The sequence below is a fragment of the Hyla sarda genome, chromosome 11 (assembly GCF_029499605.1).
Source record: "Hyla sarda isolate aHylSar1 chromosome 11, aHylSar1.hap1, whole genome shotgun sequence".
Taxonomy (NCBI): Eukaryota; Metazoa; Chordata; class Amphibia; order Anura; family Hylidae; genus Hyla; species Hyla sarda.
Genome location: NC_079199.1, coordinates 93,413,204 through 93,440,490, shown reverse-complemented (window position 1 = coordinate 93,440,490; position 27,287 = coordinate 93,413,204). Strand labels below are relative to the sequence as shown.

Below are 27,287 nucleotides of genomic sequence, written 5' to 3'. Positions count from 1 at the left end.
ACTACATTGATGTCTCCCCCGTGTCAGTCACTACACTGATGTCTCCCCCATGTGTCAGTCACTACACTGATGTCTCCCCCCTGTGTCATTCACTACACTGATGTCTCCCCCCTGTGTCATTCACTACACTGATGCCTCCCCCCTGTGTCAGTCACTACACTGATGCCTCCCCCCTGTGTCAGTCACTACACTGATGTCTCCCCCCTGTGTCAGTCACTAAACTGATGTCTCCCCCCTGTGTCAGTCACTACACTGATGTCTCCCCCCTGTGTCAGTCACTACACTGATGTCTCCCCCCTGTGTCAGTCACTACACTGATGTCTCCCCCCTGTGTCAGTCACTACACTGATGTCTCCCCCCTGTGTCAGTCACTACACTGATGTCTCCCCCCCGTGTCAGTCACTACACTGATGTCTCCCCCCCGTGTCAGTCACTACACTGATGTCTCCCCCCTGTGTCACTCAGTACACTGATGTTCCCACCTGTGTCAGCCACTACACTGATGCCTCCCCCGTGTCAGTCACTACACTGATGTCTTCCCCCTGTGTCAGTCACTACACTGATGTCTTCCCCCTGTGTCAGTCACTACACTGATGTCTTCCCCCTGTGTCAGTCACTACACTGATGCCTCCCCCCTGTGTCAGTCACTACACTGATGTCTCCCCCCTGTGTCAGTCACTACACTGATGTCTCCCCCCTGTGTCAGTCACTACACTGATGTCTCCCCCCTGTGTCAGTCACTACACTGATGTCTCCCCCCTGTCAGTCACTACACTGATGTCTCCCCCCTGTCAGTCACTACACTGATGTCTCCCCCCTGTGTCAGTCACTACACTGATGTCTCCCCCCTGTCAGTCACTACACTGATGTCTCCCCCCTGTGTCAGTCACTACACTGATGTCTCCCCGTGTCAGTCACTACACTGATGTCTCCCCCTGTGTCATTCACTACACTGATGTCTCCCCTGTGTCATTCACTACACTGATGTCTCCCCCCTGTGTCAGTCACTACACTGATGTCTCTCCCCGTGTCAGTCACTACACTGATGTCTCCCCCCTGTGTCACTCAGTACACTGATGTCCCCCCTGTGTCAGTCACTACACTGATGCCTCCCCCGTGTCAGTCACTACACTGATGTCTTCCCCCTGTGTCAGTCACTACACTGATATCTCCCCCTGTGTCAGTCACTACACTGATGTCTCCCCCTGTGTCAGTCACTACACTGATGTCTCCCCCTGTGTCAGTCACTACACTGATGTCTCCCCCTGTGTCAGTCACTACACTGATGTCTCCCCCTGTGTCAGTCACTACACTGATGTCTCCCCCCGTGTCAGTCACTACACTGATGTCTCCCCTGTGTCATTCACTACACTGCTGTCTCCCCCAGTGTCAGTCACTACACTGCTGTCTCCCCCAGTGTCAGTCACTACACTGATGTCTCCCCCCTGTGTCACTCACTACACAGATGTCCCCCCCGTGTCACTCACTACACTGATGTCCCCCCCCTGTGTCACTCACTACACTGATGTCCCCCCTGTGTCAGTCACTACACTGATGCCTCCCCCGTGTCAGTCACTACACTGATGTCTCCCCCCTGCCCGTGTCAGTCACTACACTGATGTCTCCCCCTGTGTCAGTCACTACACTGATGTCTCCCCCTGTGTCAGTCACTACACTGATGTCTCCCCCCCTGTGTCAGTCACTACACTGATGTCTCCCCCCTGTGTCAATCACTACACTGATGTCTCCCCCCTGTGTCAATCACTACACTGATGTCTCCCCCCCGTGTCAGTCACTACACTGATGTCTCAACCTGTGTCAATCACTACACTGATGTCTCTCCCTCGTGTCAGTCACTACACTGATGCCTCCCCCCACGTGTCAGTCACTACACTGATGCCTCCCCCTGTGTCAATCACTACACTGATGTCTCCTCCTGTGTCAGTCACTACACTGATGTCTCCCCCCTCTGTCAGTCACTACACTGATGTCTCCCCCTGTGTCAGTCACTACACTGATGTCTCCCCCTGTGTCAGTCACTACACTAGTTACCTAATCAGTCCAGAGTACAGTGCAAAATCCTCACTCTCATCCAAAAAAAAGCTCTCCACAGTGCTGCACCTCCTACATCTCCTCCCTCATCTCTGTCTACCATCCTACACGTTATCTCCTCTCTCATCATCTAACACTAACATCTTCTATAATCTGACCCTCTCAATCCAGTGTCCAAGATTTTACTAGTCCTGCACCATTTCTTTGGAATACATCTCTTCATCCAGGCCAATCACATTCCCTAATGGTCCTTCACTACTATCACTTTGACCTCTTTTTAGATCTCTGGGTCTTGGAGACATGAAAAGTGCCATATTTGTCAGTCTTCTGCTTAGCTGGTGACTCCTTTAGGTAACCTCTGATATTCATAAAACATGGCTGCACCATTGTATCAATAAAGCACTTTATATCTTTTGTCTCCCCCATTACTCATAGACTGTAAGCTCTTGAGATCAGGGTCCTCACTCCTCATAGACTGTAAGCTCTTGAGATCAGGAACCTCACTCCTCATAGACTGTAATCTCTTGTGATCAGGACCCTCACTCCTCATAGACTGTAATCTCTTGTGATCAGGATCCTCACTCCTCATAGACTGTAAGCTCTTGTGATCAGGACCCTCACTCCTCATAGACTGTAATCTCTTGTGATCAGGACCCTCACTCCTCATAGACTGTAAGCTCTTGTGATCAGGATCCTCACTCCTCATAGACTGTAATCTCTTGTGATCAGGACCCTCACTCCTCATAGACTGTAATCTCTTGTGATCAGGACCCTCACTCCTCATAGACTGTAAGCTCTTGTGATCAGGACCCTCACTCCTCATAGACTGTAAGCTCTTGTGATCAGGACCCTCACTCCTCATAGACTGTAATCTCTTGTGATCAGGACCCTCACTCCTCATAGACTGTAAGCTCTTGTGATCAGGACCCTCACTCCTCATAGACTGTAATCTCTTGTGATCAGGACCCTCACTCCTCATAGACTGTAAGCTCTTGCGATCAGGACCCTCACTCCTCATACATAGACTGTAAGCTCTTGCGATCAGGACCCTCACTCCTCATAGACTGTAAGCTCTTGCGATCAGGAGCCTCACTCCTCATAGACTGTAAGCTCTTGTGATCAGGATCCTCACTCCTCATAGACTATAAGCTCTTGTGATCAGGGTCCTCACTCCTCATAGACTGTAAGCTCTTGTGATCAGGACCCTCACTCCTCATAGACTGTAAGCTCTTGTGATCGGGACCCTCACTCCTCATAGACTGTAAGCTCTTGTGATCAGGATCCTCACTCCTCATAGACTGTAATCTCTTGTGATCAGGGTCCTCACTCCTCATAGACTGTAATCTCTTGTGATCAGGGTCCTCACTCCTCATAGACTGTAAGCTCTTGTGATCAGGACCCTCACTCCTGATAGACTGTAAGCTCTTGTGATCAGGACCCTCACTCCTCATAGACTGTAAGCTCTTGTGATCAGTGTCCTCACTCCTCATAGACTGTAAGCTCTTGTGATCAGGGTCCTCACTCCTCATAGACTGTAATCTCTTGTGATCAGGATCCCCACTCCTCATAGACTGTAATCTCTTGTGATCAGGATCCCCACTCCTCATAGGACTGTAATCTCTTGTGATCAGGATCCTCACTCCTCATAGACTGTAAGCTCTTGTGATCAGGATCCTCACTCCTCATAGACTGTAAGCTCTTGTGATCAGGGTCCTCACTCCTCATAGACTGTAATCTTTTGTGATCAGGATCCTCACTCCTCATAGACTGTAATCTCTTGTGATCAGGACCCTCACTCCTCATAGACTGTAATCTTTTGTGATCAGGATCCTCACTCCTCATAGACTGTAAGCTCTTGTGATCAGGATCCTCACTCCTCATAGACTGTAAGCTCTTGTGATCAGGACCCTCACTCCTCATAGACTGTAATCTCTTGTGATCAGGATCCTCACTCCTCATAGACTGTAAGCTCTTGTGATCAGGATCCTCACTCCTCATAGACTGTAAGCTCTTGTGATCAGGACCCTCACTCCTCATAGACTGTAAGCTCTTGTGATCAGGACCCTCACTCCTCATAGACTGTAATCTCTTGTGATCAGGACCCTCACTCCTCATAGACTGTAAGCTCTTGTGATCAGGACCCTCACTCCTCATAGACTGTAAGCTCTTGTGATCAGGGTCCTCACTCCTCATAGACTGTAAGCTCTTGTGATCAGGACCCTCACTCCTCATAGACTGTAAGCTCTTGTGATCAGGACCCTCACTCCTCATAGACTGTAATCTCTTGTGATCAGGACCCTCACTCCTCATAGACTGTAAGCTCTTGTGATCAGGGTCCTCACTCCTCATAGACTGTAAGCTCTTGTGATCAGGGTCCTCACTCCTCATAGACTGTAAGCTCTTGTGATCAGGACCCTCACTCCTCATAGACTGTAAGCTCTTGTGATCAGGACCCTCACTCCTCATAGACTGTAAGCTCTTGTGATCAGGATCCTCACTCCTCATAGACTGTAAGCTCTTGTGATCAGGACCCTCACTCCTCATAGACTGTAAGCTCTTGTGATCAGGGTCCTCACTCCTCATAGACTGTAAGCTCTTGTGATCAGGACCCTCACTCCTCATAGACTGTAAGCTCTTGTGATCAGGACCCTCACTCCTCATAGACTGTAAGCTCTTGTGATCAGGACCCTCACTCCTCATAGACTGTAATCTTTTGTGATCAGGACCCTCACTCCTCATAGACTGTAAGCTCTTGTGATCAGGGTCCTCACTCTTCCTGTATAAATATTTAGTGTGTAATAATGTAACGTTTAACACTTGTCTTTATTGGTATTTCCAAAATTGTAAAGTGCTCCAGAATCTGTTAGCGTTATATAAATATTATTAACCAAATAATTACATAAAACTCTCTTGTAAGAGTCCACAGTAGGCTATGGTCACGTCTGCGTCGGAGGTTCGGTTCAACGCCTCTGTCGCAGATTCTGTTCAAATTAAGAGGCTAAAAACCTAGCAAGCAGTACTTTTGTCCTGTTATAATCCAGTAAAATGCCGGACACCTACCGGAAACCCATTGGACACCATGTAAGTGAATAGGGCCTCTCGGTATGTGTTGTCGTCCACCGGGTTCCATTTACTGGTCTTGAACAGAATCTGCTATGGAGGCCTGAACAGATGTGAACCTAGTTTAAACTGGTAATGCAAAATACCGTTTTCTTTTCAAAGGAGTTTTGAAACAGGAGAGGTCTTTGCTACTGCTGGGGTCCTCACCTCACATTTCTTCCCAGCAAGAGATAAGCATTAGAAAGCTTTTTAAGTGTACCTCCAAGTTCTTTATGTAAGCATATGGTATTCTGTGGACTGCATTGGAGGCCAAATGTTTAAAGGGATACTCCGGCCCCAAGACATCTTATACCCTATCCAAAGCAAAGTACATAAGATGTTTGATCGCGGGGGTCCCCCCGCTTGGGACCCCCGCAATCTAGCATGCAGCACCCACCTGTAAGTACTGCCGGAAGCGCTGGAGGCTCTCAGTCTTATGCCTCCCTCCCATGGGGACGGAGTATCGTGACGTCACCACTCCGCCCGTGTGACGTCACACCCCGCCCCCTCAATGCAAGTCTATGGGAGGGGGCGTGACGCCGCACGCCCCCTCCCACAGACTTGCATTGAGGGGACGGGACGTAACGTCACGCCCCCTCCCACAGACCTGCATTGAGGGGACGGGACGTCACATGGGGGCGGAGTGGTGACATCACGATACTCCGTCCCCGTGGTCGGGAGGCATAAGACAGAGCCTCCAGCGCTTCCGGCAGTACTTGCAGGTGGGTGCTGCATGCTAGATTGCGGGGGTTCCCAGTGGTGGGACCCCCTCGATCAGACATCTTATCCCCTATCCTTTGGATAGGGGATAAGATGTCTTGGGGCCGGAGTACCCCTTTAACTAGAGAATTTAGCGCCACTGCCCTGATTTGTTTTATGCCATACTCTTTCCACACAGCATTTATCCACCGATGGGTCCACAAGACTATAATGAAACACATTGGGAACTAATATATTATTAAGAATTACTAGGGCAAGGTATAAAAGGGATCAGGCAACAGCAACGAAGACTGCCCCACTTTACTTGTCATCATGGTTTCCTACTACATGAGTGAGTTTTGGTGGTGTTTAGTTACAAGAGTACCAGAATTGTCTGCGCATAAAAAGGTATGTCGATTTATACCAGCCAAACATATCCCAAAAAATTTAAAAAGTCAGAAGCTGACCCACAAAGAGGAGAAGATATATACTAGTTAACAACACAAAGAAGCCCACTACCGAATATGGCTTTGCTTGATGGAACACAGCTTTACCTGTAGTGACTCTCGAACAGAATGATCATCATCTGCCACAACAGAATCTTCAATGCTTGAGAACATCTGCAACTGTGCTTCTATCTGAGCCAGCCTGTCAAGGTCATCAGGTTCTGCAGTATAGCCTTCAGCAGGCACAAGCCAAAGAGGGACACCAGCCTAAAAAACAAGGTGCACCTGTCATTATAAAAACTTTGACATGTCAGAAGTTATCGGTTGGGATGTGTTCACACCTCAGCTGATCAGTAGAACGAGCAGAGAGAGAATCGTGCTGCAGAGCGCTTCTTTCCCTGATCAGTGTCTATGTGAGCAGGACCGTTCCATAGACTTACATTATGAGTCAATTTTGGTCAGGTGCAGTTTGCTGCAGTCACATCCGAATGTTAAAAGGGGTACTCCGCCCCTAGACAGCTTATCCCCTATCCAAAGGATAGGGATAAGATGTCTGATTGGGGGGGTCCTGCTGCTGGGTACCCCTGTGATCTCCCTGCTGTACCTGGCGTTTGTTTGGTGTGTCCGGTGCAGCGCCGGAAGCTTGTGATGTCACGGCCGCGCCCCGTTTGTTACATCATGACCACGCCCCCTCAATGCAAGTCTATGGGAGGGGGCGTGACGGCCGTCACGCCCCCTCCCATAGACTTGCATTGAGGGGGCACGGCCGTGACGTCACGAGCGGGGCGTGACCATGACGTCACAAGCCGCCAGTCATCCCAGTCATCGCCAGTCATACGGCAAGGAGCGAAGTTCGCTCCATGCACCGGTTGTCTGGGGTGCCGCAGCCGAGAACGCGGGAGTCCCCAGCAGTGCGTCCTCCGTGATAAGACATCTTATCCCTTATCCTTTGGATAGGGGATAAGATGTCTAGGGGCGGAGTACCCCTTTAAGGTTACAAGTGGAGTAATGTTTTGTAACTCTTCCTTAGGGTGCGTTCACACACTAGTAGCTAGCAGCAAGTTTCCCGTTGTGGAAAACCAGCTGCGAGTTACGCTACCATTAATTTAAATGGGTCCGCAAATCTGACACTATTGCGGACTGTGTGTGGACCCATTTAAATCAATGGTATGGAAAGCCGCTGCTAGTAATGGCGTGTGAACGCACCCTAAAGGGGTTATCCGGGATAAGAAAAGCAAAGCCGATTTTCTTTTTTTAAAACAAAACAGCACCACCCCTATCCTCAGATTGTTTGCGGTATTGCAGCTCAGTTCTATTGAAGTCAATGGAGCCAAATTGTAATGCCACACTGAAGACAGGTGTGGTGCTGTTTTGGTAAAAAAAAATGAGCTGTTTTTGCATTCCCGGAAAACCTCTTTTTCTCAGTTATAGTACCATGAACGAGACGATACCTCGGTACTGTCAAACTGATATATTAGCTCCGTAAAGGAAACACTGACATCCTTTCACCTCAGCCGCCCCCATGACACAGCTGTAGTTCTTAGGGGTGCCAGCACCATCATTACATGGTGGAATAAGTCATAGAGAAGTGATAATAATGCTCTGGATCTCATTTCTATAAAAGCTATAACATGGCACTTAATAAAAACTGCTGCGCTTGAAGTCTACGTCTTACCATGATGTCATCATCACTGCCGCCATCTTGAACATCCCCTAGCAGCTGCTCCAGTCGTAACTTTTCGTCATCCATGAGAAGAATATGGGACCCGGCGTCTTTCACCAGCTTTAATAATAACAGGCAGTCAGATCTCATTAGTGCCCGGCTCCATCCGGATGATCATGCCCGGCACTGCCAAGCATAACAAGCTTTTACATCACATTTAACAGGAGCGCTAACCAGATTAGCTCCCCGACAACTCAATGAGCGGCTCCACAAACACTTCTGACACATAGGACGTCTATTACATTTCTTCTCGCTGTCTGAGAAGCCAAAGGCTCCTGTTAAAATAGATCGACCTTGTTCAACCATAAGAGACCATTTTATGAAATGTCTATAATATGTTCTCTAAAACTCTATGACCTCAGCAGGGAAATTATAGGGAGTTGTCTGTTTCCTATGGAAGACTCCGGCCGCATTACCATAGTAATAGGTTCAGCATGGCTTGTAAGTTATTGGGTCAACCAAGTGTAAAAGAACCACAAAGAGCTGTATGTATAGAGGACAGAGGTGAAACTAGAGGCTCCTGCGTCCCAATGTAAAACCTGTAACAGGGCCCATGAGAGGCCTTTGGGACTCCAAAAGGTGGTGTGAGGCAGCGACAGGAATGGGCCAGGTACCTGTCCTATGTAGATACCAGGTTTCAGGAACCACATATCCTATCTAGGCAAAGCTAGGTGACATATGGGGAATCCAGGAAAGAGTAAAATCTCTAGCTTTCTAGGAACTTTCTAAAAGTCCTTTTTTCAGGCCTGGATTTTTAAGAAATGAAAGACTGGATTGGCAGTGGAGCCTTTCATTCTGCTTTCTGGGCTATGCCAGGTTCTTAGACAAGCCCAGATCTGCACAGGTGCTGAAGACATCTCATCACTGGGAGTTACAGGGGTACTCCAGTGGAAAAAATATATATTTTTTTTAATCAACTGGTGCCAGAAAATTAAACAGATTACTAAATGAGTTCTATAAAAAAAATCTTAATCCTTCCAGTACTTATTAGCTGCTGAATAGTACAGAGGAAATTATTTTATTTTTGGAACACAGAGCTCTCTGCTGACATCATGACCACAGTGCTCTCTGCTGACATCTCGGTCTATTTTAGGAACTGTCCAGAACAGCATATGTTTTCAATGGGGATTTTCTTCTACTCTGGACAGTTCTTAAAATGAGACAGAGATGTCCGCAGAGAGCACTGTGGTCATGTCAGCAGAGAGCTCTGTGTTCCAAAAAGAATATAATTTCCTCTGTAGTATTCAGCAGCTAATAAGTACTGGAAGGATTTAGATTGTTTAATAGAAGTCATTTACAAAATCTGTTTAACTTTCTGGCACCAGTTGATTTAAAAAAAAAGTTTCTCACCGGAGTACCCCTTTAAAGGCAGCTGAAAGTTAGCCCACGGGAGAGGCTGAGAGGAACCTGACTCTCAGATGGGAGTTGTACTCTGGAACGTTTATTTGATCTGAATGAAGCGAGGAGGGGCAAACCGCTGCTAGCCCCAGCAGCTTCTCTTTCTGAGAACACAAGGATCAGGCAGTTGAAATCCAACATGTCCGATCCTTCTCTTCCTCTATCTGTGGGAGGAGAGTTAAAAGGGCCCCATAAACTTTAGACAGTTGTCCAGTCGTACCGACGTCAGTAGGTTCAGCTAACATTTCACTTACGTGACTGAGGAGCAACTGCTATTTCTGCCCCATTACAATACTTATGTGGTGTCACTTATAGGGGGGGCAACTAAAAGCATATATCAGGTATCTATATGGACGGATTCTCCTTTTACTAGGGAAACTGAGAGAGACTGACATTTTCTTGATTGCTAGGTTCCCAGCAGTCAGACTACCAGCTATTATACATTTTTACCTATTCTGAGGATAGGTGATAAATGCTTATATAGGGGGCAACTGATGGTCATCTATCACAAGTATTGTATCAGAGATTCCAAGAGGAGTTTAATGGGGTACTCCATTGGCCAGCGTTCAGAACATTTAGTTCCAAACTCTGTGCGAGCTGCTGGAGTTGGCCACGCCCCCTTGTGATGTCACACAACGCCCCCTCAATGAAAGTCTATGGGAGGGGCGTGGCAGTCGCCACGCCCCTCCCGTAGACTTTCATTGAGGGGGCATTGTGTGACATCATGAGGGGGCGTGACCGACCTCCACAGCTCGCACAGAGTTTGGAACGAAATGTTCCGAACGCAAGCCAGTGGTGCACCCCTTTAAAGGCTTTGCGGATTGGCCCCGGGCCCTTAATTTGAGAAGTGTACACATTGTCAGAAGAACAATTTAGGATGATTTCCCCTTCAAAGTACAACTGACAGCACAAAGAAGAAAATGACAAGAGAGATCGCCCCCGCTCACCTCAATGTTCCTGTGGATGAAATTGACTCTTTTATAGTCTGTACTTTTCCCCTGCATCTTCTTGTGATCGGATCTTTTGCTGCTGCTTAATAAGTCACAGGATTCAACGCCAGAAACATTACCTACAATCGCAGATGCCGAGATGACTGGAATAGCTATGCAAATACATGTGAATGACAAACACACTGTAGTAGTACTGTGCTGCTTTCCACACACATCAATAATATAATTATAAATTGTACAGGATAATTGCACTACAGATCGGCTTTATCTAAAAGAGGTCATCCGGCCATAGACATCTTATACCATGTCCAAAGGACAAGGGATAAGATGTCTGATCACTGGGACCCCCCCGCAATCTCCGTGCAGCACCCGCAATTCTATGCCGGCTGCTGCTCCAGTCTCGGAAACCTCTGTGTTTCCGGGAATGGAGAAGTGATGTCCCGCCACACCCCCTGCATTCATGTCTATGGTAGGGGGTGTTACGGCCATCACGCCACACCCCCTCCATTTATGCCTATGGGAGGGGGCGTTATGGCCATCACGCCACACCCCCTCCATTCATGTCTATGGGAGGGGGCGTGGCAGCAGTCACGCCACACCCCCTCCACTTATGTCTATTGGAGGGGGGGGGGGGACAGCAGTCACGCCACACCCCCTCCATTCATGTCTATGGGAGGAGGCGTGAAAGCAGTCACGCCACACCCCCTCCACTTATGTCTATGGGAGGGGGCATTACGGCCGTCACGCCACACCCCCTCCATTCATGTCTATGGGAGGGGGCGTGACAGCAGTCACGCCACACACCCTCCACTTATGTCTATGGGAGGGGGTGTGACAGCAGTCACGCCACACCCCCTCCATTCATGTCTATGGGAGGGGGCGTGAAAGCAGTCACGCCACACCCCCTCCACTTATGTCTATGGGAGGGGGTGTTACGGCCGTCACACCACACCCCCTCCATGTCTATGGGCTGTCACGCCCCCTCCCATAGATATGAATGGAGGGGGCGTGGTGTGACTTCACGTCTCCAGTCCCGGAAACACAGAGTTTTCCGAGACAGGAGCAGCAGCCCGGCATAGAATGTGGATGCTGCACCGAGATCGCGGGGGTCCCATTGATCCGACATCTTATCCCCTAGATAAGATAAGATGTCTATGGCCGAAATAGCCGTTTAACCCCTTAAGGACTCAGCCCATTTTGGCCTTAAGGACTCGCCTTCTAAAAATCATAACTCTTTTATATTTTCCTCCACAGACTAGTATGAGGGCTTGTTTTTTGCGCGACCAGTTGTCCTTTGTAATGACATAACTCATTATATCATAAAATGTATGGCGCAACCAAAAAACACTATTTTTGTGGGGAAATTAAAAAGAAAAACGCAATTTTGCTAATTTTGGATGGTTTCGTTTTCACGCCGTACAATTTACGGTAAAAATGACGTGTTCTTTATTCTGAGGGTCAATACAATTAAAATGATACCCATTATTACATAGTTTTCTGTTATTGTTGCGCTTAAAAAAAATCACAAACTTTTTAACCAAATTAGTACGTTTATAATCCCTTTATTTTGATGACCTCTAACTTTTTTATTTTTCCGTATAAGCGGCGGTATGGGGGCTCATTTTTTGCGCCATGATCTGTACTTTTTTTTGATACCACATATGCATATAAAAAATTTAATACATTTTTTATAATTTTTTTATAATAAAATGTATTAAAAAAGTAGCAATTTTGGATTTTTTTTTTTTTTTTTTACGTTCACGCCTTTCACCGTACGGGATCATTAACATTTTATTTTAATAGTTCGAACATTTACGCACGCGGCGATACCAAATATGTCTATTAAATTTCTTTTTTACGCTTTTTGGGGGTAAAATAGGAAAAAACGGACGTTTTACTTTTTTATTGGGGGAGGGGAACTTTCACTTTTACTTTCACATTTTTTGACATTTTTTTTTTTTTTACACTATTCATAGCAATACCATGATTGCTAATACTGATCTGTTCTATGTATAGGACATAGAACAGATCAGTGTTTTCGGTCATCTTCTGCTCTGGTCTGCTCGATCTCAGACCAGAGCAGAGACGCCGGGAGCCGGAAGGAGAGGGGACCTCCGCAGCGCTGCGGGCGATCCGATCATTCATTGAAATCGCGCACTGCCGCAGATGACGGGATCTGTATTGATCCCGGCACCTGAGGGGTTAATGGCGGACGCCCGCGAGATCGCGGGCGTCGGCCATTGCCGGCAGGTCCCTGGCTGCGATCAGCAGTCGGGATCAGCCGCGCATGACACGGGCATCGCACCGATGCCCGCGGTTATGCACAGGACGTAAATGTACGTCCTGGTGCGTTAAGTACCACCTCACCAGGACGTACATTTACGTCCTGCGTCCTTAAGGGGTTAAACCTCTGGTTCTTTTTATTTCTTTTTTTATCTTTATAGAGGCTGTAAGGGTACACAGTGGAAAAATCCACAGCATTTCAGCATCAAAAATCCACAGGGAATCGTCCACCTTTTGACATGGATATGTTAGAAATCTTCTGCTGCGCATTAGGCAGAATAAATTTACGTTTTTTTTTTTTTTTTTGCAGATTGTGAAGTCAGTAGGGGAAAAGAGCAAAACTGAGTCATTTTCCACATGGATTTTGTACAGATTTTTTTCACACAGAACATACAAGTGATTTTTTACATTCACATTCACCTTGTTTGCACTGTAAGGGCCAATGATCCAGTTTACCTTGAGAGTCTTCCAGGTCCTCAATGCAGTCTTCAGGAGGAAGTTGAGTGGAAAACAAAGGGGGAAACATTTTCTCAAAGACATCGGTGTCTGCTGAACAAAAGAGAAAAACTCTTATCATTATGACCAATATTTTAATAACAGACGAATGGATGGGCAAGACACTTTTATGTCAATGCCAGACAGTGGGTGACCAGAACAATCCCTGTGTCACCAGATGACGTCTGCCCACTTTCCATAGACTCCAGGTAATGTGGCACATAAAGACGCAATGTTATTTACAGCACTTAGGACTGGTGAGAGTACTCTGACATTGAGCACTGTAATGGGCTGCTAATAGGGATTGTCTTTAGATAGGTTGTCCAGCATAGAAAACCCATTTTCTATACATCTCATAAGGGAATTCTGAGTTAAAGGGACACCCTAATGACAGGTAAAAAAAAATGCCACAGAAGCATATAGCATTGCTTACCTGTCAGCCCCAGTCCTGAAACCACAAATAATCCATGTGTTTTGGGGGGCTCAGTCCTGTACTTTCTGGTTGAGCAATTGCTCAGTACTGCATTTCCCAGAATGCATTGCTTTCTCTCAGCTCTTCATCACAGTTCACCCACCCTGCCTCAAAGCTGTTGTAGAACAACTGATTTCATAGCAGTCTATTGCACAGTGAGGTGGCAGCACCTGCTATTCATTTCTTGTCTGCTCCTCTGCCTGTTCAGCACATGCAGCATGTTGTAAACACACCTCATTCTCCCTAATAAAGATGCATAGTCATATGGGTATATGACAGGTACATGGTGATGTAGTTGTAGAGGCTGCTCAAGGTGATGATATCACTCAGGGCCGGACTGCAGCTCATTGACAATATACAGCAGGGGATGATGCCATCAGCATATTGCCAAAAAACACTTCTAACAAAGGATATTCCAAAGTAAAGCTCATGCACCAATTCAATCTCCCTTTGCCTTTAAATCAAGGTAATACCTACGCTTTAACAATAGTTACCAGGAAGACAAAGGAGATGAGGGTGCTATTTGTCCTGGATTACATTTTATTTCTCAGTAGGGGTTTTGGCATTTTTTTTATTTATTTTTTTAGTGAAGGTGATAATCGGGACATAAATTTAATCCAAACGTCTCTTTAATCCGAAACGTCTCCTCCATGTATCTCTATGGTAGAGGCGGGGAGGCAGCGTACATGCCTCCCCGCCTCTCCCATAGAACTGTGTGGGGAGGGGGCATACCGTCAACAACAGAGAGGTAGAAGCTATTCTCATTAGCCACTCAAATAGCGAGCAGAGCGGCAAAGCGAGGGCCCTGTTTAGGAGGTTGTGGGGGGTCCCAGTGGTTGGACCCCCCCCCCCCCCCCCCCCCGCGATCAGACACTTATCCCTAATCCTGTGGATAGGGGATAAGTTGTCTTTTGCTGCAGATGTCCTTTAAAGGGGTACTAGTATCGGTGGAAAAAAAAAAATTTTATTTTTAAATTAACTGGATCCAGAAAGTTAAACAGATTTGTAAATTATGTGAATACGAGCGATGTCAGCTCACCCGATCCTCCGCATGGCAATATGAAGCCTCCAACTTGAGAAGAAAAGTGCAGAAGCCAGCGGTATGAAAAACGTCACCTTTATTATATTCCAAGATAAAACCTCGACATGGGATCGTCTCAAATAGCAAACAGTAAAACCTCCTGGACAAGCAACATGACGCGTTTCAGGTCATGTGACCCTTCATCAGATGCATGATGACCTGAAACGCGTCATGTTGCTTGTCCAGGAGGTTTTACTGTTTGCTAATTGAGACAATGTCATGTCGAGGTTTTATCTTGGAATATAATAAAGGTGAAGTTTTTCATACCGCTGGCTTCTGCACTTTTCTTCTCTAGATTTGTAAATTACTTCTATTAAAAAATCTTAATCCTTCCAGTACTTATCAGCTGCTGTATACTACAGAGGAAGTTCTTCTCTTTTTGAATTTATTTTCTGTCCGACCACAGTGCTCTCTGCTGACACCTCTGTTCATGTCAGGAACTGTCCAGAGCAGGATAGGTTTGCTATGGGGATTTGTTTCTACTTTGGACAGTTCCTGACATGGACAGAGGTGTCAGCAGAGAGCCCCGTGGACAGACAGAAATTAAATTAAAAAAGAAATTAACTTCCTCTGCATTATACAGCAGCTGATAAGTACTGGAAGGATTAAGATTTTTTTAATAGAAGTAATTTACAAATCACTTTCTGGCACCAGCTGATTTAAAAAACTATTTTTTTCCACCGGAGTACCCCTTTAAAAATGTGTTTAAGAATAAGGACCCAAAAGAAGCAGGATTTCCTCCACAACTTTCCTATGTTTTGTTGTAAGCGTTCGGTTCATTTACGATCCAAACTTGGTCAAATTGGGAGAAAAAAAAGCTTCCAAAAAGTCTCCCAACTATATCTTTTGCCAAAACAGGATCACAGCCTTGAAGAAAATGGGAATATTTTTTATACAGAATGTCAAGGAAATAAAATTATATCTGAGGATACATTTCCAAAAAGAAGCGCCAAAGACAATACAATTTATGTTTTGCTAAAAATTAAGACCGAGGCCTAAGAAAGCGCTGGTGGGAAGGACTACAGGAAAGTTAAACAAGGACTGACTTGTGGGAAGAAGTACATAAAGCAGGTGGTACAGGACGGAATAGCTTTGAGGGCCATTTGAACGCACTTGTCAATGGAAAAATAAACTAAGCAAAGGCTAAAAAATGTCAAACACCCTACTTTTCCTTGGCAACGAAGACTAGGAGCTGTAAAGGACTGTAAACACCTACTGGTCAATACACACACAGTCTACCGCTGTGCAAAGGCAAGGGGTCCTTTAATGACTTCTGGATGCTATGCCATACAAACAAAGCTGGAGGGGTCTGTACATAGCGACTGTGATTCCTTTAAGATACATTGGGTTAATAATTGACTTTCCACAACTCCCAATAATCCTTTGGATAGAAACCGAGATGGATTTTGGGATTGTTTTAGGAAATGTGATGCCAGAAGAAACATGGAATGAGTTACTATTCACAGCATTAACCCCTTAAGGACCAGGCATATTTTATTTTTGCGTTTTCGTTTTTTCCTCCTCTCCTTCTAAAATCCAGAACTCTTTTATATTTCCATCTACAGACCCATATAAGGGCTTGTTGTTTGCGTGACCAATTGTACTTTGTAATGAAACCTCTAATTTTGATGTCACGAGCTCCCAGCGCCGGCGCCAGCATTCGGAACAGTTTGTTCCAAACGCTGAGCAGTGGAGTACCCCTTTAAAGCCCCATTCACATCCTGATTTCGGGCCACGTCGCCCATATACGTTGGGAATTCCAGCCCATGTGGTGGTGTAAACGCAACATGCTCTCTCACTTTAATGGATTAAATGTGGTCTACTAAGTACTATGTTTGGTCTGTTTCCCTAATATATTTACATTTTTGGGGGGGGTAACTTTTAAAGGGGTGTTCCAGGAATTTTTTATTTGACTATGCTACAGGGGGCTGTAAAGTTAGTGTAGTACATAATATAGTGTCTGTACCTGTGTGTGACGGTTTTCTCACAATTCTTCCGTGATTTTCACCCCAATATTTATTTTTAACAGCATACAAAATTACTGTTGTCTCAGATTTTTCCCAGGTTGCAATGCGGCCGATACCTGACTCACTAGTCAGCTGATGACAGGGAGCCTGTCTGCTTCAATGTGTGGAGGGATCAATCTGCAACTAATGCAACAGCTGTAGGCACCCTGATTGAAAACCACATGTCTTTTGAATGGACGCAGCTCATTTATGTTTCAATGGGTGGGGTTGCTGATGTGTGGGAGGGAGGAAAATGGAATTGTGGGATTTGTAGTCAAAAAAGAAAAGTCAAACAGGACATACCAGTTCACAAAGCTAGTCACAGTGTTATGGTAATCTCACAGCATAGCCATTTAGCCCAAAACAAGCGCAGATCTTTCCTAAGCATGTCCATTACTGTCTGCCAGGTACGTACTAAAATCACCTAATGGTGGAGAAGAAAAAAAACAGAATGGCTGTGCCCTCGGCATGCTGTGGTATATGATAGAATACCTTTTTGGCAATATCTCAAGATATATTGACAATGTGGCCCAAAACATGATGTGAATGAGGCCTAGCTTAGATGAGCTGATCAGATATGTGATCTTGGACCACGATCTATAAGCAATAACAGCTGATCTTTGGGATTTTTGGAGCTGGACCTGCAGTGATCCGCTCATATGCGAGTAGCCTTGTTGTCTTCATGAAACAAATCCTTTGACCCAATGGCCATGGAAGGTAATACTTGGCAATAATTCACCCAGTCTTGGGACAGCGGCAGCAAACAGACATGGCAGAATCAGGGGTACAGAGGTAGCAGTGGAAAACATTTTTTTTTTTTAATCAACTGGTACCAGAAAGTTAAACAGATTTGTAAATTACTTCTATTAAAAAATCTTTACCCTTCCAGTACTTTTTAGCAGCTGTATGGTACAGAGGAAATTATTTTCTTTTTGAATTTATTTTTTGTCTTTGCCTACAGTGCTCTCTGCTGACACCTGATGCCCGTATCAGGAACTGTCCAGAGCAGCATAGGTTTGCAATGGGGAATTTCTCCTTCTCTGGACAGTTCCTGACACGGACAGAGGTGTCAGCAGAGACCACTGTGGACAAGACAAAAAAGAAATCAAAAAGAAAATAATTTCCTCTGTAGCATACAGCTGCTAAAAAGTCCTGGAAGGGTAAAGATTTTTTAATAGAAGTAATTTACAAATCTGTTTAACTTTCTGTCACCAGTTGATTTTAAAAAAAAGTTTTCCACCGGAGTACCCCTTTAAAAAGTACCTTTCATGAGCTTGATCATTTTTTTACTCCTCCCAGTTCACTGTCCCCATCGTGATAAACCACCCCCTGCCTTTATTTTTATTATTTGTTAGTTTTATACCTTGATATTGCTCTGTATTTTCTGATCAGTCTCAATCAGCTCAGACTGGGAAGCAAGTGTGACATCATGTGACAAGCTGCCCAGAGCAGTTCAGTGTGAGATGGGTTGTGATTGGCTAAGACCGCACACACACACCCTCAGCTTTATACACTGAACTCTACAGTGTGTCAGCTTTGCCCAGCAGCTGCAAATGGGAGAAAAAAAAATCCAGCACAATGTTAAGCACAATATTTAGCACTATGAACTAAAGGCATCATGACTCTGCAGCAGTGTTTCCAAACCATTGTGCCTCCAGCTGTTGCAAAACTACAACTCCCAGCATGCCCAGACAGCTTTTGTCTGTTTGTTTGCAACGTCTGTAGGACCACAATTTGGAGACCACTGCTGTAGAGGATGGAGATGTGGAGTGACTCCATCTTTTAACAGTTTTGAGAAAAGCTGCATCCACTAACCATCTGCAGGTAACATACCCGAGCATTCAGGAACGTACGGAATGTTGTTTTGATACACTGATAAAGATCGACACTCGGGCAGCACAATGGGGGCACTCACTTTGGTCACCTGACTCCAACTTTTTCAAGGAGAGGACTTCATTTTGAAGGTTTTCTATAAGGATAAAGTCAAATCAAGCAGCTTACAGGTCTTTCCGAGGAATGTATTTTTTTTTTTTTTTTTTGTATAAATAAAGGAAACCCAAACCAAAAATCCTCTTTTACAAACCGAGAAGAATAAATTTACATGCGAGATCAGCAACCTTGCTCCTGTCTGATACTATGCCAAGGCTGGCTCCGGTACAAAAACCTGCTTACATGTTATCTGCTGTGCCAGATTGCCAGGAGGTGGAGACAATCTGGATTGCTCATCCAAGACGGAGAATATAGGGTTACAGATTAATTAAATGCCGGTTAACCCTTTTTTATGACATCCACTAGTCAGGCTGGCGGATTTACATGGCAGTTCCCAAGTTTGAATTTATTTACTTTCCAACGGAAAAAAATATTTTTGGAAAACCCAAATTTTATGTCATAAAACCTACTAGGCTTAAAGGGGTATCCCGCCCCTAGATATCTAATCCCCTATCCAAAGGATAGGGGATAAGATGTCTGATCGTGGGGGGTCCTGCCACTGGGGACCCCCGCAATCTCCCTGCTGCACCCGGTGTTCGTTTACAGCGTCAAGTGCAGTCCGGGAGGCTCGTGACGTCACAGCCACGCCCCCTCAATGCAAGTCTATGGGAGGGGGCGTAAAGCCCCCTCCCATAGACTTGCATTGAGGGGGCATGGTAATGACATCACGAACGGGGCGTGACCGTAACATCCCGAGCCTCCGCCTCGCCAGTCATCTGTGCACTGGATGTCTGGAGTGCCGCAGCCGAGATCGCGGGGGTCCCCAGCAGCGGGACCCCCGCGATCAGACATCTTATCCCCTATCCTATGGATAGGGGATAAGATGTCTAGGGGCAGAGTACCCCTTTAAAAATGTTTCCTTTGACACATAGGACTGTGAGGGTAGTCCGTGTTTCCGTGGGGAGACCGTCAAACTGGTTAATTAAGTGATCTATGGAGAAAAAGTAGGCTGTCCTCCACCAAGAAAAAAAAAAAAGCTTGCTCCTCACTGCCACCTATTGGAGGTAGTATCTCTTCAAATTAATGTTTGACAATTAAAGAGCCTTGAAACATGACTAGGGATTATACGTCTAGAATCTCTCTAAGGATATGTTCACACGAGTGGATCCCCAGCGCGTATTACGCTGCGGATCTGCCGCTGAAGGACCGCTGTATGCTGCCTTTACATGTGCCTGCTCGGAGCAGCAATACGCCACTACGAGCAGACACACTGCCATGTGTGATTTGCCTCGCGCATGCGTAGTATCCTTGCTGTTTGCGAGTATACCGAGCATGCGCAGCGACTCTCACATCGCTTCAGAGTGTCTGCTTGTAGCGGTGTATTGCCGCTTCGAGCATGGCACCTGTAAAGGCAGCATAAAGTGGTCCTTCAGCGGTGGATCCGCAGTGTAATTCGCGCTGGGGATCCCCTCATGTGAATGTACCCTTAGAAAAGAGAGTTAGATAGGTATCTGTTGACATAGGCTTTTTTCCCATGGCGTGCTGCATGGCTTATATTACTCAAAACAACAATGTGGATAGCGGTGAGGACATCATGGATGGGGGCACAGTGGATGGTGGTGGGGGAAGGGTAGTGTGAATGGCAGTAGAAAACAGTGTGAATAGTAATGGGGGCATTGTGGATGGCAGTAGGAAGCATTGTGGATGGTAGTGGGGGGCATTACGGATATAAGTGGGAAGCACTGTGGATGAGAGCAAGGGGGGCATTTTGGATGGAAGTGGAGGCACTGTTGATGGTGCTGGGTTGCAGTATGGATAGCAGTGAAGAGCATTGTGGATGCTGTGTATCTCTGTGGATGGCAGTGGGGGTATTATGGATGGCAGTGGGGGGTATTATGGATGGCAGTGGGTTGTAATGTAGATAGCAGGGGATTGCAATGTGAGCAGCAGTGGGGATGCATTGTGGATGGCAGTGTGGGGTGTTGCGGGTAGCAATGTGAATGACAGGGGGCTGCAATGTGAGCAGCACTGGGATGCATTGCGGATGGCAGTGGGTTGCAATGTGAATGACAGGGGGCTGCAATGTGAGCAGCAGAGGGGTATAGTGGATGGCAGTGGGGGCTCTTGCAGATGGCAGTGAACAACATTGTGGAGTAGTACATTTTTGAGCAAAACGAGGCTTGCACATGATTTTCCACATTTTTGCGCCAGAAAACTGGCTTACAACCCTCAATAAATCTCCCCCCCCCATGTTTTCTCTGAAACTCCGCAGCATTAAACATTGTCCACAGCAATGATGGAGCCTGTAGGGACCTCAGCTAGACATGGTTAAGGCACCAAGAGTCCATCTTCTATTTCTCGTATTTAATACTAATTTTCCTCAAGCAGAGCATTTCCCAGCAATACTGACTGATCAGCAGGGGTCAAAAATGGAAGACCTGAAGGGAGGGAGGGGTCAGCTTAAGGTTGGAGCGGCTTAAAGGGGTACTCCTGGTGGAAAACAATTTATTTTAAATCAACTGGTGCCAGAAAGTTAAACAGATTTGTAAATTACTTCTATTAAAAAATCTTCAGCTGCTGTATGCTCCAGAGAAAGTTATTTTCTTTTTGAATTTCTTTCCTGTCTGACCACAGTGCTCTCTGCTGACACCTCTGTCCATGTCAGGAACTGTCCAGAGGTGTCCACAGGATAGGTTTGCTATGGGGATTTGCTCCTGCTCTGGACAGTTCCTGACATGGACAGAGGTGTCAGCAGAGAGCACTGTTGTCAGACAAACAAGAAATTCAAAAAGAAAAGAACTTCCTCTGTAGTATAACAGCAGCTGATAGGTACTGGAAGGATTAAGATTTTTTTAATAGAAATAATTTACAAATCTGTTTAATGTTCTGGCACCAGCTGATTTAAAATAAATCGTTTTCCACAGGAGTACTCCATATATATATATGGGCATGCTGCATAGGACAAGCCCTTTAAAAGGGTTGTCCGGGATAAGAAAACTCTGCTTCTTTTATTTTAAAACAGCACCACTCTTGTCCCCAGGTTGTGTGTAGTACTACTGTAGCTCTGTCCCATTTATTTTAATGGCGCTTAGCTGTCATACCAGACACAACCTGTGGACAGGGGTGGTGCTGTTTTTTTATTTTTTTATTTTATTTTTTGCAAGAAGGAAGCAGTGTTTTTTTTTATCCTGGACAACCCCTTTAAGACAATATGACTTTAGGCGGAGTATTGTGCACATAGGTGGTAAAAAGGTGACAAGTAAAGATAGTGCGTGAAAGAAGTTCATTTTCTTGAGAAAGGAAAAGATTTACTGTCAGGAGATGTATCCCACGAGATTGCTTTCAGACACGGAGAATGCGTAATGATTTAGGATCTTACAAGTGCTCCTCGCTGCCAAATTCAAGACAAATTCTACTAAACAGTAACTTCTGTAATCCACAGTGGAGACTGGTGTGATAATGCTTTAAAGGGGTCCCCTATCCAAAGGATAGGGGATAAGATGTCTGACCGTGGGGGGCCCGCTGCGGAGACCCCACGCGATCTCCCTGCAGCACCCGCGGGTGCTGCAGGGAGATCGCGTGGGGTCTCAGCAGCGGGCCCCCCGCGTTCAGACATCTTATCCCCTATCCTTTGGATGGGGGATAAAATGTTTTTGCCTGGAATACCCATTTAAAGGGGTACTCCCCTGGAAAACATTTTTTTTTTTAATCAACTGGTGCCAGAAAGTTAAACAGATTTGTATATTACTTCTATTAAAAAAAATCTTAATCCTTCCAATACTTATTAGCTGCTGAATACTACAGAGGAAATGATTTTCTTTTTGGAACACAGAGCTCTCTGCTGACATCACGAGCACAGTGCTCTCTGCTGACACCTCTGTCCATTTTAGGAACTGTCCAGAGCAGCATATGTTTTCTATGGGGGATTTTCTCCTACTCTGGACAGTTCTTAAAATGGACAGAGATGTCAGCAGAGAGCACTGTGCTCGTGATGTCAGCAGAGAGCTCTGTGTTCCAAAAAGAAAAGAATTTCCTCTGTAGTATTCAGCAGCTAATAAGCACTGGAAGGATTAAGATTTTTTTAGTAGAAGTAATTTACAAATCTGTTTAACTTTCTAGCACCAGTTGATTTAAAAAAAAATAAAGTTTTCCACCGGAGTACCCCTTTAAGTTTATGGCCCCAGTTGATTAAAAAAAATGTTTTCCAAGGGAGTACCCCTTTATTCAATGCGGGTGCTGCATCTCCAGTTTCGGAAACCCGGAGGTTTCCAAAACTGGAGATTCAACATCTGCATAGATTACGGGTGCTGCAGGGAGATCGCGGGGGTCTCAGCAGCGGGCCCACCGCGATCAGACATCTTATCCCCTATCCTTTGGATAGGGGATAAAGTGTTTATGCCCGGAATACCCTTTTAAAGGGGTACTCCCCTGGAAAACATTTTTATTAAATCAACTGGTGCCAGAAAGTTAAACAGATTTGTAAAGCTGTTTCTCCTATGGCAGATGGACACTTTGATGCACCATCCGTAAGGGTCGTATAGTTATGGATTGGCTCCAGGAACATGACAAGGAGTTTTTCTTGCTTCCCTTTGCTTCAGTCCCCAGATTCCTACAATGCATTTCTCAGATGTGGTAGAACGTGCTGTTCAGGCCACGTCAGTACCTCCATCTGATCTACAGCGACTGCGAGCAGCGAGTCTGTCCACATGGGCCGATATTCCTGCAGAACAATTTTATCCCCTAGCGGTCTCTATGGCACAATTACCAAACCAAAGCAACGCCTTTACTGCTTGAATCTGAGCACGGACTAGCTAGCTGCATCTCTGGCCGGATACAGGAGAATACAAAAAAAGGATAGCGAGCGCCTGAGGTTCAGTAAAAGCAGGAACACATTATTGAATTATTTGAAATGCTGACGCATTTCGGATTCTCCAAGGTCCTTAGTCATGGCATGAATAAATGATCTAGGAGGATCTGCAATGCGTTGGCATTGATCAGGGGTGTGGAAATTTAATAAAAAACTACTTGTCCACGGGACTAAAACGGAGCAAAATCTACTTGTCCCTCATGACGATCCACTTGTCCGGGCCAATTTTCACTTTTACACTGTCGTGTTTTTTTCCTCCTCGCCCTATAATACTCCTAACTAACTACTATAATGATAACTTTTAACTTTTCCATAACATTTGCTCCGAAACAAAAACATTGGAGAAGTGAAACTGAAATAGTAAAAGATAATTTTGCAGATTTGGCGATTTTATTTTCTACACCATTTACCTTGTGGTTGAGCTAACATGTTATTTTGATACTTTAGACCGGCCTGATTACAGCAATACCAGATTTTTATAGTTGTTGTCATGTTTTGCAAATAAAAAAATCTGAACTTTTTAGATTTTTTTTTTTAAAGCTTTGAAAAAAAAAAATATATATATATATATAATAATAATAATAATAATAATAATAATAATCATCATTTGAATACCAGGTTGCATAAGGGTTCATTTTTTGAGCTGGGGGGGGGGGCAACCACCCCACTAGCCCCTCGTGACATCACAACCACGCCCCCTCTATTTAAGTCTATGGGTGAGGGCGTGGCATTGAGGAGACTTGCATTGAGGGGACTTAGCGGTGACATCACGAGGGACGTGGCCGTGACGTCACGAACCCCATTGCCCGTTCCAAGCGTTCGTAACAAAATGTTCCGAACGCTGGGGCAGCGGAGTACCCCTTTAAAGGCCTAAGGTGGTACAAGGCATTACAACAAATAGACATAAATGCAAGTCGTAGCCCATTAAAGACAAAAATGGATTCATGTTTTAGCTATAGTCGCTCTTTACACAGACAGCGGAAAAAACAACAATTTTGCAAAGTCTGGTAACATGATGCAACATATTCCCGAAAATGTGTCATTGGTTAGCGCTTATTTGACAGGAATTTGTGGATTGTAAAAGGAATAGAACAGGCATGTCAGAAATGCAGAATAAGGTGTGAAGCTAAAACTTGTGCAGATTAATAAAGCGGCTCAAGAACATTCAAGAGTCTCATAATCCTGTAAAGAACCTGCAGGAAAACATGAATAGATGTTTACAGAACAAAGTAAGTCCAGCGCTCAGTAATGGGTCTATACCGGAAAATGTAGGTGTAAGGGAAGAATCCAAATAACACTTATCAGTAGGTGACCATATTCCGATCACACGCTCGCTGTGTCACATAGGTGTCTTCTTCACATTTTTGACTTTTCGTGCTACTATTTAGCTGATGCTGCCATCTACTGGTCATTTATCTTATATAAGCCGAGGACTTTATACATGGAATAGAAGCAGATTTTGCAATCCCAACTGCTCAGAGCTGTCTGGGGGCCTTCATCACATGATATGGCGGCACTGACCATGCTATCGACCTTACTACTTCCAGCATTGTCCAGTCTGAATGGACACTGTGACTAACACTGTTGTTAGAAACTGTGGAAGCACCGAGACTGATTGTTATGGTGGAACTATCCAGCTGAGTGTGTATGTCTATGGGGGGGGGGGGGGGGGGGATCAGGAGAGATAGCCCTCTGCTGAGCATGTATGTGTATGGGGGGGGATCAGGAGAGATAGCCCTCTGCTGAGCATGTATGTGTATGGGGGGGATCAGGAGAGATAGCCCTCTGCTGAGCATGTATGTGTATGGGGGGGATCAGGAGAGATAGCCCTCTGCTGAGCATGTATGTGTATGGGGGGGATCAGGAGAGATAGCCCTCTGCTGAGCATGTATGTGTATGGGGGGATCAGGAGAGATAGCCCTCTGCTGAGCATGTATGTGTATGGGGGGGATCAGGAGAGATAGCCCTCTGCTGAGCATGTATGTGTATGGGGGGGGGGGGGATCAGGAGAGATAGCCCTCTGCTGAGCATGTATGTGTATGGGGGGGGATCAGGAGAGATAGCCCTCTGCTGAGCATGTATGTGTATGGGGGGGGATCAGGAGAGATAGCCCTCTGCTGAGCATGTATGTGTATGGGGGGGATCAGGAGAGATAGCCCTCTGCTGAGCATGTATGTGTATGGGGGGGGGGATCAGGAGAGATAGCCCTCTGCTGAGCATGTATGTGTATGGGGGGGGGGATCAGGAGAGATAGCCCTCTGCTGAGCATGTATGTGTATGGGGGGGGATCAGGAGAGATAGCCCTCTGCTGAGCATGTATGTGTATGGGGGGATTAGGAGAGATAGCCCTCTGCTGAGCATATATGTGTATGGGGGAGATCAGGAGAGATAGTCCTCTGCTGAGCATGTATGTGTATGGGGGGGATCAGGAGAGATAGTCCTCTGCTGAGCATGTATGTGTATGGGGGGGGATCAGGAGAGATAGTCCTCTGCTAAGCGTGTATGTGTATGGGGGAGATCAGGAGAGATAGCCCTCTGCTAAGCGTGTATGGAGGGGGATCAGGAGAGATAGTCCTCTGCTGAGCATGTATGTGTATGGGGGGGATCAGGAGAGATAGCCCTCTGCTAAGCGTGTATGGAGGGGGATCAGGAGAGATAGTCCTCTGCTGAGCATGTATGTGTATGGGGGGGATCAGGAGAGATAGCCCTCTGCTGAGCATGTATGTGTATGGGGGGGGGATCAGGAGAGATAGCCCTCTGCTGAGCATGTATGTGTATGGGGGGGGGGATCAGGAGAGATAGCCCTCTGCTGAGCGTGTATGTGTATGGGGGGGGGGGGATCAGGAGAGATAGCCCTCTGCTGAGCATGTATGTGTATGGGGGGGGGATCAGGAGAGATAGCCCTCTGCTGAGCGTGTATGGAGGGGGATCAGGAGAGATAGCCCTCTGCTGAGCATGTATGTGTATGGGGGGGGGGGATCAGGAGAGATAGCCCTCTGCTGAGCATGTATGTGTATGGGGGGGGATCAGGAGAGATAGCCCTCTGCTGAGCATGTATGTGTATGGGGGGGGGGGGATCAGGAGAGATAGCCCTCTGCTGAGCGTGTATGGAGGGGGATCAGGGGAGATAGCCCTCTGCTGAGCGTGTATGTGTATGGGGGGGATCAGGAGAGATAGCCCTCTGCTGAGCATGTATGTGTATGGGGGGGGGGGGGGGGGGATCAGGAGAGATAGTCCTCTGCTGAGCATGTATGTGTATGGGGGGGGGGATCAGGAGAGATAGTCCTCTGCTGAGCATGTATGTGTATGGGGGGGATCAGGAGAGATAGCCCTCTGCTGAGCATGTATGTCTATGGGGGGGATCAGGAGAGATAGCCCTCTGCTGAGCATGTATGTGTATGGGGGGGGGGATCAGGAGAGATAGCCCTCTGCTGAGCATGTATGTGTATGGGGGGGGGGATCAGGAGAGATAGCCCTCTGCTGAGCATGTATGTGTATGGGGGGGGATCAGGAGAGATAGCCCTCTGCTGAGCATGTATGTGTATGGGGGGATTAGGAGAGATAGCCCTCTGCTGAGCATATATGTGTATGGGGGAGATCAGGAGAGATAGTCCTCTGCTGAGCATGTATGTGTATGGGGGGGATCAGGAGAGATAGTCCTCTGCTGAGCATGTATGTGTATGGGGGGGGATCAGGAGAGATAGTCCTCTGCTAAGCGTGTATGTGTATGGGGGAGATCAGGAGAGATAGCCCTCTGCTAAGCGTGTATGGAGGGGGATCAGGAGAG

The 27,287-nt window shown here is 46.2% G+C and overlaps 1 protein-coding gene across 11 annotated transcripts in view; it reads right to left on the bottom strand.

Moving 5' to 3' along the window:
- Nucleotides 1-27,287, bottom strand: part of FSIP1 (fibrous sheath interacting protein 1) — a 261,319-nt gene that overhangs the window by 192,470 nt on the left and 41,562 nt on the right. For 5 of the 11 annotated variants that reach the window (XR_008849005.1, XR_008849006.1, XR_008849007.1 and 2 more), the window contains exons 7-10: nucleotides 13,071-13,199; nucleotides 10,365-10,519; nucleotides 7,972-8,079; nucleotides 6,405-6,563 (exon numbers count right to left, since the gene is read on the bottom strand). Coding sequence is in view for 7 of the 11 variants with exons in the window: in XM_056546997.1 (XP_056402972.1) it covers nucleotides 6,405-6,563; nucleotides 7,972-8,079; nucleotides 10,365-10,519; nucleotides 13,071-13,199 (551 nt within the window). In the remaining 4 variants the exon portion in view is untranslated. The remainder of the gene's footprint in view (nucleotides 1-6,404; nucleotides 6,564-7,971; nucleotides 8,080-10,364; nucleotides 10,520-13,070; nucleotides 13,200-27,287) is intronic. The other 6 variants (XR_008849008.1, XM_056547002.1, XM_056546999.1 and 3 more) reach the window with 5 other exon arrangements.